The 13,761-nt window shown below is 39.0% G+C and overlaps 2 protein-coding genes across 3 annotated transcripts in view; both read left to right on the top strand.

Moving 5' to 3' along the window:
* The first annotated feature begins 71 nt into the window (after positions 1-71).
* etfb (electron transfer flavoprotein subunit beta) lies at positions 72-7,808 on the top strand. Its single transcript, XM_020590113.1, has 8 exons — positions 72-210; positions 1,349-1,468; positions 2,416-2,451; positions 3,012-3,170; positions 3,300-3,362; positions 4,858-5,016; positions 5,268-5,482; positions 6,982-7,808. Exons 1-7 carry the CDS (start codon positions 157-159, stop codon positions 5,436-5,438), a joined length of 762 nt encoding a protein of 253 aa, XP_020445769.1. The 5' UTR covers positions 72-156; the 3' UTR covers positions 5,439-5,482; positions 6,982-7,808.
* Positions 7,809-8,284: 476 nt separating this feature from the next.
* vsig10l (V-set and immunoglobulin domain containing 10 like) overlaps positions 8,285-13,761 on the top strand; it is a 6,045-nt gene continuing 568 nt past the window's right edge. The window contains exons 1-10 of one of the 2 annotated variants that reach the window (XM_020590066.1): positions 8,285-8,520; positions 8,890-9,219; positions 9,855-10,127; positions 10,219-10,485; positions 10,837-11,079; positions 11,175-11,453; positions 11,985-12,077; positions 13,068-13,292; positions 13,397-13,516; positions 13,608-13,648. In XM_020590066.1, coding sequence (XP_020445722.1) covers positions 8,448-8,520; positions 8,890-9,219; positions 9,855-10,127; positions 10,219-10,485; positions 10,837-11,079; positions 11,175-11,453; positions 11,985-12,077; positions 13,068-13,292; positions 13,397-13,516; positions 13,608-13,648 — 1,944 coding nt within the window. In that variant the 5' untranslated portion in view covers positions 8,285-8,447. The remainder of the gene's footprint in view (positions 8,521-8,889; positions 9,220-9,854; positions 10,128-10,218; positions 10,486-10,836; positions 11,080-11,174; positions 11,454-11,984; positions 12,078-13,067; positions 13,293-13,396; positions 13,517-13,607; positions 13,649-13,761) is intronic. The other variant, XM_020590067.1, reaches the window with a different exon arrangement.

Here is a 13,761-nt window from a genome sequence, read left to right as displayed (position 1 = left end):
GATGGTGTTTAATTTTGTCATGTTCCCATTGGCTGGAAAGGTAGCCGGTCCCTTTTGTGTCCTCCTCCGGTGTTGCCTTAAAACAATTCCGACTTCTTCTCCTTGGGTGAAGGTTTTTTTTTATGTCACATTAGCTGTCTACTGTCTTCTCCTACGATGTCTGGTCGTGTTATCGTTGGAGTTAAACGTGTTATTGACTACGCAGTTAAGGTAATATTATTCTGTTGTTGCAACAGGCCTATTTACGTTTTAATTTTTTATCCTGTGGTCACTCACTTGACATTGTGCTTGCTAGCTAACGTTAGCCAGCTAACGCCAGGTGATTGTTGCACAAGAGCAAAGCCACACAACTCACTGTTCACATTTGTTAGTGCCGCGCAGTGCGGCAAAAAAATGTGGTCATTTTGCAGGCTGTGGAGGTTATTAATGCTGCAATATATGAGATCTTGATAGTTGACATATTTTGATACTGCTGTTTGGTGGCTGAATTTTTTCTTGTTGTGCAGCCTAACTTAATGTCTGGTTAAACTTAATGTGTTCTTCTCAGGACTAGTCTGTAAGACAGTGGTATAACATAGTCACACAAGTGCAATCTCAGTATTTTTCTTAATCTTTAATGTTGTGCTCTGTTCAGGTGACGCTGAATGCACCTGTTTCGCTCGGTGGTTGCTGGAAATACTAGTTTTTGCTTATGTATACCGTTACATCAGACTGAGTTTTCTAAAATAATTAATGATGTTAGTTCATTTTCACATACTGACCTTGCTCGGTTATTGTAAGAATAACTATTTTAAATTGTGAATAGTCTTTGCATGTGATACAGATACATGGCCAGAAGTGCACCACTGTTCAAATACTTGGGGTGTAAATTTCCACTCACCATGATAGGATTCTATATCGATTCTCTTTGCCAGCGATCTGATGTTTGCAGTTACTTAAAAATATGCCACGATTAAATTTGATTCAGGATCCTGTGGTTAATATCAACCGATATTATCTGCCTATTTCACACAATTATATTTTCATTAACTAACGTAACAGAAGTTTAATTTGAAAAACATATTGAGCTCATCTGTTCACTTTCAAGTGCTATTTAAATACAAGTGAGGACCAATAATGATCTTCCAATTTATTATATTTTTTGAGATAGGAAGTATTTACAAAAAGCTAGGGAAAAAAATTCCTACAATGCAGTTTTGTTTACTAATGGGTGTTATTTAACACTCACACTTACAGGTGTGTGTGTGTGTGTGTGTGTGTCCTTTTCAATTCAGAATACTTCTATACCAATGACCTGTTTCTGATGGGAGAGTTTACTTCATATGTGTATTTTTCTTGGCTGCTACAGGTCAAGGCCAATTCCCGCAGAAAGCATCTTGTCCCTTGCCCTGCTCACACAACGGATAAAACTCCACTCTATAAAATGTGTCAGTCCACACTGACTCAGAGACATGCATGTAAGGCCAAATAAGTGCAAAATGTATGCTTGAAGAATAGCACTTCACCAGAAATGTGTACATATGTGGCTGGCTGTCAAAATAAAAGCACACAAAACAATCATGTTTACGTTTTGCATTAGTGTCATCAGATTGTGATCAATGTACTGATCCAGATCGATGCATTGTTACACCCCTACCAGATACTTAAGTGTTCTTTTGGTCTGCAGCTGTTTTTCATGGGTTTTATCTAGGTCTCTTAGCTCTCCTTCAGGGACATCTGACAGCTCCAGCATACACTGTCAAAAAAAACAACAGTATGCTTTTGACTTTGTGGCAACAGTTTGGAGAAGAGACCTAGACCTTTCCTATTTCTTTGTGCACAAAGCCAGATCCATAAAGAGTTTACTGTTTCATTTTGGTGTGTAAGAACTTACCAGACTTGCAGCCCCGACCTCAACCACATGAAAATGCGTTCGGCCTGTAGTGGAATGGGAGCTTTAAGCCAGGACATATCACCCAATACTAGTGTCAGACTTCATTATTGCTCATGTGCCTGTATGAAATGAGATTCCTGTAGCAAAATACTAAAAGCTTGTGGAAAGGCTTCCCAGAAGAGTTAGCAGCATGTTAGTATCCATAATTTTGGAATTAAAATATCACTGTACTTTGTTTGGATGTCTGCGTACTTTTGGCTATATAGTGGCTTAACTTACAGAACAGCATGTTTCTTAATGCCAGACCTTTTTTTGATAGTTTTCTGATAGTAACACAGTAAAGACCAATAATAGAGGAGTTCTGAGGTCTTTAAGATGCATTTTGCCATCTGCAGGGCTCTTGTTTTGTTTCACTAGATCCATTGCCTTTTTCACCTTTACTTACTATGTTGGTTCACGTTCTGTGTGAGTGTCTGACAGTTGGCCCAAGAATCCAGGCCTGGATTCATTGTCATCTGGCACCCTTGTAGTGACTATCTTGCCAACTGCCTGTCAGCTGGGGGCCACAGCAAGCACAGGTGGGTGTGACTGTGCGTCCCTGTTACACTAACCAGTGTCATGGGGAATTTTTTTTTTTTCTAGTGGTTTTACTGGTTTCAGCCTTTCACGTTTGTATATTTTTGCTGGGTTTCAGCTTCATCCTTGATAATCTTGCAGCAGAATAATTCTGTAATTATGTGTAAATGTTGCAAATACTGATAAATCATGTATAAAGAATTGGAGAGAAATAATTGAAAATCACTTTTCATACTTTGCATAATTAAGCAGTGCAGCTGATTAAAAATCACCTTGTGTATTTAAATGTGCCATTTGCCTGTGTTGCAGATGTCATAACAATTTCATAATAATTGTTGCAAATTTTGCGTAACCAGATTGCAATATTAATCATGGCAAATTTCAGAAGCAAACTAAAATGACACAGGAAGTAAAGTGCACAGTGATTTTAAGTAGTTATTGTTATATTTACTGATAGAGAGATAAATACAATTATTTACATTTTAAACAATTCTACATTCTGCTTTAATCCTTTTGGATTTAGTAACAAATTCAATTTGACCCATATTTCTGTCTCACTCAGGAGACCATCCGCACTGCCCTTGCCATGGGGGCTGACCGTGGCATTCATGTGGAAGTGACTGGGAAAGATTATGAAACCCTGGGACCCCTGCAGATCTCCAAGATCCTCGCTGCTTTGGCCAAGAAGGAGGACGCTCAGCTCGTCATCCTTGGCAAACAGGTTAAAGATCAGGATTAATTTCACCTAATGTCCTCATTTAAAATCAGGCTTTCTGCTGTCATTCTCTGATGAATTCTCAGATCTGGCATTGCGATTTCTTTTCTGTAATGACTTGTGTTGCTTTCATAGGCTATCGATGATGACTGCAATCAAACAGGCCAGATGACAGCAGCCTTACTGGACTGGCCTCAGGTGAGTTCTTATTTAAATGCAGGTATTCTACAAAGGACTTAGTCAACTTGTACCAAAAATAGTAATAATTCTTTTTGACCTTAAAGTGATTGTCATAAGTGTCAGTAACATTACCTCAGTTTTTTTCTGTTGGCTATTCACAAGTGTTAGATGCCTAGTATAGTAGTACTGCTTGTCCAGACTGCCTTATCAAGGTTAGCGGAGACTAGAGCTGTACCCAACTAAGGGTTTTGGCAGACTGCCACTCAGCTCTTCAGTGCGACTATTTGTTCTTTTATATACATACACACACATGTCCTCATTTAAAATCAGGCTTTCTGCTGTCATTCTCTGACTACAATCAAACAGGCCAAAATTGACTTGACACACACACACACACACACACATACATACATACATACTGTATGTATGCATGTGTGTGTCAAGTCAAGATTTTTATTTGCCATGTATGCATGAACAGACAATCTAGGCATATAGGAATTCTTGCGCAGCTCTCCTTTGGAGTCAGGTAAGGAGTCAAAGGCCAGAAAGAACACTTAGTCTTAAAATAAAATGTGTTATGTGGATTTTTTTTTTTTCTAATGGTTTTACTGGTTTCAGTCTTTCACTTTTGTATATTTTTGCTGGGTTTCAGCTTCATCCTTGATAATCTTGCAGCAGAATAATTCTGTAAAAATATATAGAGCCTAGACTGTCAGAAAGTCAACTGGGATGAATTTCAGTGATGATTTTGACCATATTAACGTCGATATTTAAATGAAAAAGAGTTAAAGGAACATATATATATATATATAATGTTGGGCTGCCATATGAATTTGTCAGAGTAATGAGACAGACAGCACACTTGTATTTCTGTTGAAATTATGCTCTTATAGGTAGTTTTTTCTTCTGAGATTCAGCTGTGATTGCATTTGTAAGAGGGGCACAGCCCCTCCCTCCTCTAAACGGATACTGACAGAAAATACAGTGGAAAAACAAAGCAGGATGGTGTGCGGCAACCTGGGAGGGTTAGGCGAAGTACTTGGCATACCACTTGTTAGGTTCTGATTGTGGAAACAGCATAAAGCAGGTCACAGGCAGCTTGGAGAGTTGGAGTGACATTCTACTTGCTGACCAGTAGGTGGAGCGCTTTGACATGTTATCTCTGTGTATAGTATGAACAGTTTGAGGCCAAGGCTCTAATGTAAATCTTGACATCTAGCCAGCTTTTTCATAATTGTTTACCCATTGAGATAGTGGAATAGATATCAATAATAACATAGATTTTAGAGTTAGTGCTTTATTTTACTATGTATTATTTACACTTTAAATTGAAATGACACCAGACGGATAGTAGATGGAGCACGGTGACTGCCTTGTGACCTCAAGTAACCTTTCATCATTTTTTTTTGCTCTTTACACCGCATCATTGTTTCCAGATGAACTGTTTTAACAGTCATTATTTGAGTATTGCATATTTATTGTAATGAATTTTTAATGTTACTTCATTTTGCAGGGTACCTTTGCATCCGAGGTGACTTTGGAAGGAGACAAAATTAAAGTAGTGAGAGAAATTGATGGTGGCCTAGAGACTATTAAGATCAACACGCCAGCGGTGGTGACTGCAGACCTTCGACTCAACACCCCCAGATATGCCACCCTACCTAATATCATGGTAGGGAGCAGGAAATTGTGGTCAGAAGCACAAATGCAAAAAAAGAAGGCATAAAGACCAATTTGTGTATTTCTGGAATGAATTTGGAGTTGTATGTATAAAATTAAACTGCAACAGTTATTAAATCTAGAATAGAAATTTAGATTTGATACAGCTTTACTTTGTACACTTGTTGGATTGAAGGGTGCTTCAAACAGACAATTAAAATACTACAGATTAGTATAGAATCTATATAATTATCTTTCTTTCAGAAAGCCAAGAAGAAGAAGATAGCTAGCATGAAGCCTGCAGACTTAGGAGTGGACCTCACATCACGGTTGGAGGTGTTGAGTGTGGAAGAGCCCCCACAGAGACAGGCAGGGGTGAAGGTGGAGACGGTGGCGGACCTGGTGGCAAAACTGAAGGAGTTAGGGAGGATATAGAAGATTTAGGAGCGTAAGCAGGGAACACACAACCTAGCAGAATGGTGAGTATCACTGTATCTGCCAACACACGTCCTGATCTAAACTGGATTTTCATAACTAACTACTAATACATATTTTTAGCAAGGATCCAGCAGAGTTAGTATCAGTTTACAATAATTTGCTATACCGCTCGTCAGCTAGAGCTACATCTAACAGTTTCATTTGATCAATAGTTTAGTGTATAAATCGTCAGAAATTTATACAGAAATTGTCACATCAATCACAGGTTCTTAGGGCTCAGAGTGATGTCTTCACATGTTGTTTTGTCCAAGATTGATTGTCCATTACATAAAGAAAAGATCAACACATCCACCCATTAGAGGTGCTCAAATCGGATAGTGTTTGCTTCTGCTTTAGAATATTATGATTGTGTTTGGTTTCGATCAACACATCCACCCATTAGAGGTGCTTGAATCGGATAGTGTTTGCTTCTGCTTTAAAATATTATGATTGTGTTTGGTTTCATTAGCAAAAACTGTACTGAAAAATATTCATTGATGACCTGTTTTTCAGTATGAAAATGAAACAAACTAAAGAAAAAGTGACATTTGATAAGAACTATGACAGTTTTACATTTTTGGTCAACAAATACAAACTAAATGATAATGTGAAAGATGGATGAATGGGCATGAAGTAATTTAACGACCTGCCACATGTGTGGAATCACAAACTGCAAGTGTTGATCAGTAAAACAGTTTCCTCCACCAGCCACAATCTCTCTTATTCATGACATGATTTAGCCGCTTGATGTGTTTCACTATTACACCAAGTAACATTCTGTGTCCAGTGTTAGCATTTCCTGGAAACAGGATTAAATATCATATTCGTCTAGAATCAAGAGAATTAATCACAAAAACCACTGGCACACATTAGGAAAATGCAGCAGCGTTTATTGACTAACCAATTAATCAAGTGATCATTTCAGCTCTACTGTATGTCAGCTATTGATACAAGTATAGGCTCTTCACCAGTATTTTAAATCTTATGTTTCTTCTTCTGTAGAATCTTTAGTGAATGCAGTGTTTCATTCAACTATAAGTTGCATTACTAGGAAAGGTTTGGGGGAACCACTTATTATATACAGTATAACTAAGTATTTATAGTATTTGTATTTTGGGTTGAGCAGTAGGCTGTGTTTTAATTTAAGGTTTTTAAGTAAATGGGATAGTGAATCATTAGTGAATACTTTTAGGAAAGCATTGTTTACCAAAATTATTACTCTTGATAAACCTAAATCTACCTGTTGATTATTACTTGATAGATTTTAAGGTTGTGTGTGCTGCAGTGTTTTCTTTTGTGATGAATGATATAAATTGTATTTATTGCATGGAATATTAATATTCTTTTACACCACCATCTCTTCAATAGTTTAAAAAAAGAAACTAATTACTTTGACGAATTGTATTATGTGTCTTGCTGTAACAAAAGCCAAACTTCTTAAAGTTTTTAATTGCAACTCTTGCCTTGAATTACATATCTACATTTTCTTCTATCCTTGCAGGACACTCTAATGAATAGCTGGACTGCATTACATAAGCACACCAAGAGGACTGGCATATGTATCTGTCTAATCCCTCTGTTTGAGGCAGTGAGTCCTGAAGATATGCTGGAAGGCCTTGACAGGAGAGGAGGAATACTGAGAAACTCTGTCCCACAGCAGAACCAGACAACCACAAACGGATCATCTAGCCTTTAAACACATTTTAACATGGGTGTTATATTTGTATCATAGGATACTCATTCATGTTGCTGTTTGTATGCACTGTACACTGACACCACCTGTATGATGCATTTCACCAACCACACACACAAGACTGTGTGTGCAGTTTAATGTTGGATTTCTGTAATCATACATGTTAAGAGGTGCAGTTTTTGTAAATGATATATGTAAATATAGATCCGCACATGTTGATGAACATGTAATTCAAGATTAGGGTCATGTCTACTGGTAATTTGTATAGTTTGTATGTTAATTATAACTGGGCTTTGGTACTCTGCCTAGACAGTGTCTCTCAGTATGACCAAGGGAAGATGATGGTTAGTCTGAATTTTACCACAGATGCCTCAGTTCTCTTCTGATGGTACAGAATATTACCATGACAATAAAGCATCCAGTCTGTTTCATATCCAAGTGTAGCTGTGGCTGGCATTTCTTTTTTGTCCTTCAAGAACTCCTGTCTTCATGGACGTTGCAGTGTTCATTTTTGAAATGCTGTTTCAGGGGGGTGTTGACTCATTTGGTTTAGTTGTACTGCACTACACTAAGGGGTGTTTTTATATTTTTCCTGATGGCCAAAACATTTATAGTCATAGTCCAAACCATTTTTGAAATTTGGCTTATTTTTTAAACCGTGTTATCTAGATTATTTTAGGCAATTCGTATTTCATTACAGCATTTTAAAAATACAACTTGGTAGGTTGTGTGCTGAACAAACTCTTTGCTGTTTTTATTTATGCAATAAAATGGTCTATGGGGGAAAATGGCACTTAAAAAAACTTTTCAGAAATATTTGAAATAAAACTAAAGTTTCTTATTATGAAAATATGCAGAAAGAGTTTTTAAGCTCATTTATTTATTTTAATACATTGAACACTATATCTCTGTTTTACATGTAATTAGTAGCAGACAACATTGTTCTTTCAAGAAGTCAAGTAACCGACATGTGAAATATAAAATCACCCTATATACCTTGGGGTCATGGGCCTTGTCTAAACGTCATTATAGACAAATAGACATAAAGCAGGTAGTGGGCGTGGCCTCGCGCGCACAATCAATGCTTTGATTGAGCACAGGTGAGCTACTCACGCGCCCTGCTGACCAGTCCGTATCGAGACCATACGGGAAGGTACAGAGGTGGTTCGGTAACCGTTGTTCAGGAACCCCAGGACGTTTCTTCGCTTGTGTTTTTATTTATTTAAATGTTTAAAGGCTCTTGAACTCGTGAAATACTCTGCTGTTTCATTAAAATGCCTCTGCTTGATGAATTAGGGAGGTTAAGTGGCGTTTTTCTAGCCGTTTTACTTCGATTTACTTTTCAAGGTAAGATAAAAACGAATTTCCATGCGTGTAAACTTTATGCGTTTTTGCTTTGTTTCGTTTGTTCCTAGTCCGTGGGTGCAAAATAGGAGAACGAGCTTTGATTGTGCGCATGTTGCTAATATTGTTCCCACGTGTTTAGGATTCACATTGAACCATATATAAAACGTAATTTACACTACCAGTCAAAGGTTCAGTGGGAAAGTGTCCAAACCTTTGATTGGTAGGGTATGTAATATATGTATTTGTGCTTATTTTAATAGTAATAAGTGTACACTATAGACGTGGGATACCTTTTGTCATTATGGAACCACAAGTTCATCAAGTATTCAGGAAAATGTTTTCTTTAACTACTTGGCTCCATGTTGGCAGGTGCACACTGTGAACTGGTGGTTTCTCCTGCTGGTCCTACTCAGGTGAATGCAATAGTTGGCAGCAACTTGACTCTGGCTGTGTCCTTCAGTGGTGCCCCTGACCCAGTGGTTATCTGGTTAATGGGAGATTTACCTGTTGTCACATGGACTATTGGCTCCAGTGTTCCCCCAGACATACCTGAAAACATGAGGAAGGTGCTGAAGGTTGAACAAAATGGATCCCTTACTTTTGTAAATGTGTCGCTTGGGTTTGCCAGTAACTACACCGTTAAAATGACCAAGTCTGGAGTGGGCAATGCTGTGTTGAGTTTCACCCTGAAAGTATTTGGTGAGTACTGACCGATTTCTGATGTGCAGTTGTATTGAGTTTATTGGCTGCAAATTTGATGTTAACGTGCACCTTCTACACTGTCACCATCACTCATTTTGGAGCTGCTTGTTTCTTTTCATATTACTGCATGTACTATTATTAATTTAAAAAAAAATTATCTTTAGCTGGATTTGGCAACATGTTGCTCTTGATTAGATTTTAAAAGTTGTTAAAGTTGTGAGTTTGGACTGGATGACGTTTTGGCAAATCTGGAGAAAATTGTCTGTGCATACAAAAGCTCCCTGGATTGCTCAAGTGAAGGTGGGCTGCTTTGAATAATTACACAGATCCAAGACTGGAGTTGAGCCACACATGCTGCACCATTTTAGTAATTCCTGACTGTATACCATGTAATATATAATCTGATGCATGAATACTTTTGGGCAGCAGTCTGGCAGTGGAAACCAGTTTTAATGCCTGTTTCTGGATTGTGTGAAACTGAAATTGCTTCCCTTTGGGGAGCTTTGGGGCTGCTAATAGGTCATTCTTTTCTCTGCTTGTGGTCAAGCAAAACATCCTTCAGATAATGTAGTGGTGCATTTGAAAGGAATGATGACTTGCATACTTATTCCATCATACTTGTCCTTTCACAGAAAACATCCAGAATGTGACGCTCAGTACGCAGCCTGACTTTGCCAAAGAGGGAACTGATCTGTTCATCCTGCAGTATAGCATGTTGCAAGGAGTGGTTGAGCACCAGATGTGGTTCTTCAATGACATACCTATAAAAACTAACTCGCACTACTTGATGGAGCCAAGGAGCCTTGTGATCCTCCGACCAAACCGAAGTGACGCAGGACAGTACACTGTGTTACTGACAAACCCCTTCAGCAGTGTGACAACTCACATCAATGTCACTGTGCTGTGTAAGATTGATTAATTCTTCTTTACTGCATTTGTCCTGAATGGGCAATATCTCCCTCATATTCTTTCTCTCCTCTCTGTGGTCTGTTATAGATGGACCAGATGAGCCTGTGCTTGAGGCCCATCCAGCTCAGCCTTTCTATGTAGCAGAGGACTCTCTGAGCCTCTCCTGCCATGCTGAGGGATTCCCGCAGCCAACTGTACAGTGGGACTTTGGTGGTCAGATGCTTTCTGATACCCACAAAGGAGTTTTAAATCTAACAAATGTGCGAACCAGCCAAGGAGGCATTTATACATGCACGGTGCTCAATGAAAAGACTAAAGAAAAACGCCAAAAGAGCACAAATTTAAATGTTTATGGTATGTGAAAAGCACATGTTTTATGATCTGGGTGTGTATGTACATATGTGACAGGTTTCAGCATTTTGCATGTCTCCATTTTACAGGAGTTTATCCTACATTATTCTCAGTCCATCATCTTCCATGATAGTCATTTAAAGCCTTGTTCATCTAGTTTATTTTAATGTTTTCAGAAGATCTGTAGGATTACAAGTCTGTATTGTTTGCACCTATAAAGACCTTTTGGAAAGTTGGTCACAAAATCAAGTTTCTCACTTGATGTTAATGTTTGTTTTAAGAAGATACCCCAATATAGATCCAAGGCTGTTTGATTCACATTAATAATACCTGTACAAATTTCCTCTGGGACAGAGACACCATCAGGCAACCCGATGTGCTCTGTGGGCTCCGTGAGCAACGTCAACCTGCAGTATCACTGTCAGTGGCCAGGGGGAACCCCACAGGCCATGCTGTCTTTCCCAGAACTGAGCAACACTAGCAGTGGGACCGGAAACTTCAGCCTAACTGTCCCAGCCTCTGATAACCTCAATAGGCAAACTGTCACATGTTTGGCAGACCACCCAGTTGAACAGAAAAATTGCAGTATTACTGCAAGTGAGTTTTAGATGTTTTTATGGATTATCGAATTGGATGATTTGTAAACGTTCAACAACTTGTTAAAAGTAACACACAACCCTCATCTTTCCCAGGTAGTCCAGCACAGTTCCTCTCAGCTGTGAGAACCACACATGACTCTGAGGGCAAAATAGTGGTCACTATCTACTGTGTCAGTGATGCCTCGCCTAAAGCTGTTGTATCCTGGTCCAGAGACAGCGGGGCCATCACCAGCGGGACTGCTTACCAGATCAGCAGTGACACCACACAGCTCATGATGGTTGATTACAATGTCAGCAACTTTCTCCTCCAAAACTACACATGTACCTGTCGCAACCCACTGGGCAGCCAGAGCAGGGAAATACAGTTACAAGGTACCGTATTGCTGCTGTAAAATACAGTTAAATACTGTATATTCATTTATTGTAATTGCATTTCAGAGGGAAATATTGTACTTTTTCTACTGCATGTAGCAGCAGAAATTAATAATTACATTTTATATGTGAAACATTCCATGATAGAAGAAGCATAAAGGTCTTTGACTTAAAAGTACCAATGTAAATAGTTTATTTTTATATTTTAAATTAAGCTACTCAACTGTGTATTTAAGTGAAAGATGTGGCTACATTTCCTCCTGCTGCCACACTGTACAGCACAGTGATTACTTGTCTTTTAAATAAGTATTTTCCTTTTCAGTATTTTCGATCTTGCAGTAACAGAACTGTTGGCAGAACTTATAATTTCAAGTACTACTAGCATTACCAGAGTCAAACACAACAGGACCTCAGACTAAGAAGTAATACCTGAGATTGTTCTTTCCCCCTTTAAACAAAGCTCTCCAGTCTTGGTATACCCTCATCCCCTGCCCTTTGTTGCTTTTCCCTTTACAATCCCCCTCTCTCCAGGGCCGTCGGTCTCAAATTCCATTTTGTTCCCTAATCAAGATGGAACCGTCGTCACACTGACCTGGGAGATCCCACCTACCTCTATTGTTACAGGTAAAGCTGTTCAATAATCCATTAACTCTAGCTAGCTCTGGAAAGCAACTATAAGCTATTATTTCTGTGTAGCTTCTTCCGGTTCTTTCAAACCAGGAACTCTCAATGAGACGAAAGAGACTGCTTTAGATTTTATAAAAAATAACCGTGCTGGTTTATTCAGAGGATCACAGGTAAAATTCACAGGACACGTCCAGAGCTCTCTCACCCCTCTACCTGCGCGCAGGCAGCAGAAAGCTGAGCCAGTCTGGACCCAACAACCTATATAATATTAATCATTTTTGGGCTAGCCCATGCTACAAGGGGCGTCAAACCGTGACGCCACCCGATAAGCAAGCTTTGCAGCTGCTCTATCGTTTAGCCAAAACATGAGGAAAAGTCAAGGTGCGTGACTGTTGTTTTCCTTACACATTAAGACAAATATTAAGACTAGCATTACAGTTGACCCTAAAAGCTCTTTTCCTGTAACCTTGGCGTGCCTGCAATCCCTGCAGGCTGAATAGTTACAGCAAGCTAGTCACCCTGTCTGCACTAAACATTCCTAGACAACAAATCTCTATCTAACTAAGAAATAACCTAACACAACAATATCATTAAGGACCACAGACAAATCTGTCCTCCTTACTTGAATTTGTTCATGTCAGCAAAACTGCTTTGGGGAAAAATGCCGACACAGTGTTGAAAACAGAAACTGAACGCTGAAAATAGGGGTGTAAATATTGTGTAATGAATAAAGCCACTAACTGAGCAGTTCTGTGTTTTGGGAAAAATATTTTAACAACAAAAATACTCCAAAAAAACAAATCGGTTTTTGTTTTTTTTTTCCCTCTGCTTGAATGGACATATTATAGTAATATTTTACTAATCCAACTGCTTGTAATATTGTGAAATTCAGTAAAATCTTAATACCTGGTACCACTATGTGGTTGATGATTTGCCAACTTTCATTGTAGTGTCATAAAAAACAGAACCGTTTGTGCTTTTCCAAAGGGTTTGACATTCAGATGAAAGGACCAGACCTCCTGAGCACAAATCATACTGGCATCCAAACAAGGGGCAGTTCAGACGGATATCGCACCATCCAGCAGAAACCTGGCTCTGCTCGGAGTACGGACATCTTTGGCCTCGAGCCCAAACTGACATACCAGTTTCGGGTCATTCCCAGAGCTAATATGACTGAAGGAGTGCCATCTGTGGTCCACATAGTCGGTCCAGGTATGGAAAATTGTTCGACCGAGTGTGTTTAAGCATCCCGTTTATCACAGGTGCAGTGATAATACTACTGTATCATGGGTTACTGTCTGTCCTGTTGAGACTAGGAGAAGGGCTGAGCAGCGCTGCCATAGCTGGCATTGCAGCTGGAATCCCATGCAGTCTCCTCTTCCTGCTCCTGCTGGGTGGCCTCATCTTCCTCTGTGTCTACTGCAACAGAAAGAAAAGTACACTTGTTTAGCAACAAATCTGGATCTTCAAACATGGTGACATTTTCTTTACATTATGAATTAAATGGTTTTTCTCTCTGCTATGTAGGCCGACAGAGAAGATATCCAGTGTCCAAAGCAGTTGAGAAGGTTAGTCACTGACCAACATATCTGGTACCTTCATTGCCAACAGATTAGTAAAGAGCTGCAGCTGATGCGAAGCTTGTGGAATGTGGGGGAAAAAAAAAAAAATAAATAAATAT

This window comes from Monopterus albus, unplaced genomic scaffold (assembly GCF_001952655.1).
Source record: "Monopterus albus unplaced genomic scaffold, M_albus_1.0 scaffold11.1, whole genome shotgun sequence".
Lineage (NCBI taxonomy): Eukaryota > Metazoa > Chordata > Actinopteri > Synbranchiformes > Synbranchidae > Monopterus > Monopterus albus.
The sequence above is the reverse complement of the archived record's forward strand: the minus strand, read 5'-3'. Positions and strand labels throughout refer to the sequence as shown.